The 1,612-nt window shown below is 61.3% G+C and overlaps 2 protein-coding genes across 2 annotated transcripts; both read right to left on the bottom strand.

The window, feature by feature from the left end:
* Window positions 1-130: 130 nt before the first annotated feature.
* On the bottom strand, window positions 131-805 carry DQ04_19641010 (hypothetical protein; the record flags this gene model as incomplete). The annotated part of the gene is made up of 1 exon (XM_009317842.1): window positions 131-805. The coding sequence occupies one exon, from the start codon at window positions 803-805 to the stop codon at window positions 131-133; it is 675 nt and encodes a 224-aa protein (XP_009316117.1).
* A 229-nt stretch (window positions 806-1,034) lies between these two features.
* On the bottom strand, window positions 1,035-1,445 carry DQ04_19641000 (hypothetical protein; the record flags this gene model as incomplete). The annotated part of the gene is made up of 1 exon (XM_009317841.1): window positions 1,035-1,445. One exon carries the CDS (start codon window positions 1,443-1,445, stop codon window positions 1,035-1,037), a length of 411 nt encoding a protein of 136 aa, XP_009316116.1.
* Between the last annotated feature and the right edge of the window lie 167 nt (window positions 1,446-1,612).

Here is a 1,612-nt window from a genome sequence, read left to right as displayed (position 1 = left end):
ACGCGGCAGAGTCAACGCCATTGCTGCTGCACGACGGCGAGGTGCACGGGGAGCGGCTGTTCTATCCGGCGCGGCGCGGCTGCTCCTCGTGCGAGCCGGTCAACGCGATCGAGGTGCTGGCCTCTGGTGGTCAAAATGCAGCACGGCCCGCGACGCCGAATATCCTGTTGTCCCTCATCAAGGCGCACGCGTACCACATCTGGGTGCAGGTGCCTAACAGGCTGCTCGCCGACCTCTGCGGCATCACGTTGCCCATCGTACTGGAGCGATACGTCGCGTACCTCGGGGCGGAGGACGCGTCGTGGCGTGACGGCCTCGGCCTCGTCGTGGCAGTGTTCGCCCTCAGCGTTGTGCAGAGCTGCGCCGCGCATAAGTACGACCATATGAGTATCCGTGCCGCCGCCATCTTCGAGAACGCTGCGATGGTGGTGCTCTTCGAAAAGTGTCTCACCATCGCGGAGAAGTCGCTGCTGCTGCCAGAGATGAGTGTTGGGCGCATCATGAACATGGCGAGCACCGATGTAAGCAACATTGGTGACCTCAACTGGTACGTGATGTACTTCCTCAGCGCGCCGCTGGTGCTGCTGGCCGCCGTGGCGCTGCTGTACCGCCTCGTCGGCTGGTGTGCACTCGCCGGCGTGTCGGTACTGTTCGTCACCTTTCCTGTACAAGGCGTCATCTCGCGCTGGCAGTCGTCGATNCGCGAGAGGATGTCGGTCATCGTTGACAGCCGCGTTCGAGCCACAAACGAGCTCTTCTCTGGCATTCGCATCGTGAAGTTTATGACCTGGGAGATGCACTTCATAGCGGAGATCGAGCGGGCACGTGAGAAGGAGATCGAGTGCTTAAAGCAGATTCAGTACACGGAGGTGGCACTCACGCTGCTCAACGGCGCCACGCCAACCCTCGTCATTGCAGTAGTGTTCCTCCTTTACTACGCGACGGGCAATGAGCTCACGCCAACGGTTGTGTTTCCAACCATCGCATTGCTGAATCTCATGCGCGTGCCCTTCTTCATGATCCCTGTTATCGTTTCAGCGCTGCTGCAGTGCCTCGTGTCGGCGCGTCGTCTCACAGTATTCCTTGAGTGCGATAACAACCGCTCCAGTGTGCAGAATATATCGCGTTTCTTCTCCGTCGGTGCTGCGGCTGCATTGGATGACGTGACGGTGACGACGTTCGTGCCGCGACACCTTCCAAAGTGCCGCAGGAGAGCTACAGGCGCCATTGGGGGGTTGCGCCGCCTCCTCCGCGGCGGCCGCCGCCGCCGCACCTTGCCGGAAGAGGAGTGGGTGGAGCTGCAACGCAGCAACGAGACTGCCGCACCGCGTGGCGATGACAGCCACAGCGCCGACAATGGAAAGGTGAAAAATGAGGGGGAAGAGGAGAGGGGAAAAGGCGAAGATGATGATAATGATGGCGACAACAAGGACGGTGCCCTCCATCAGCTGATGCCAAAAGACCTCCTGACGGGTGTCACTCTCGTCATCCCGGAGGGACAACTGACGGTGGTGGTGGGCGCGACGGGCAGCGGCAAGTCGACACTGCTGCGGACGCTGCTGGGCGAGTACGAGGTGACGCACGGTCACGTGTGGGCCACCCGCAACGTGGC

This window comes from Trypanosoma grayi (genome assembly GCF_000691245.1).
Source record: "Trypanosoma grayi strain ANR4 Tgr_1964_V1, whole genome shotgun sequence".
Lineage (NCBI taxonomy): Eukaryota > Euglenozoa > Kinetoplastea > Trypanosomatida > Trypanosomatidae > Trypanosoma > Trypanosoma grayi.
This window is presented reverse-complemented; position numbering and strand designations above follow the sequence as displayed.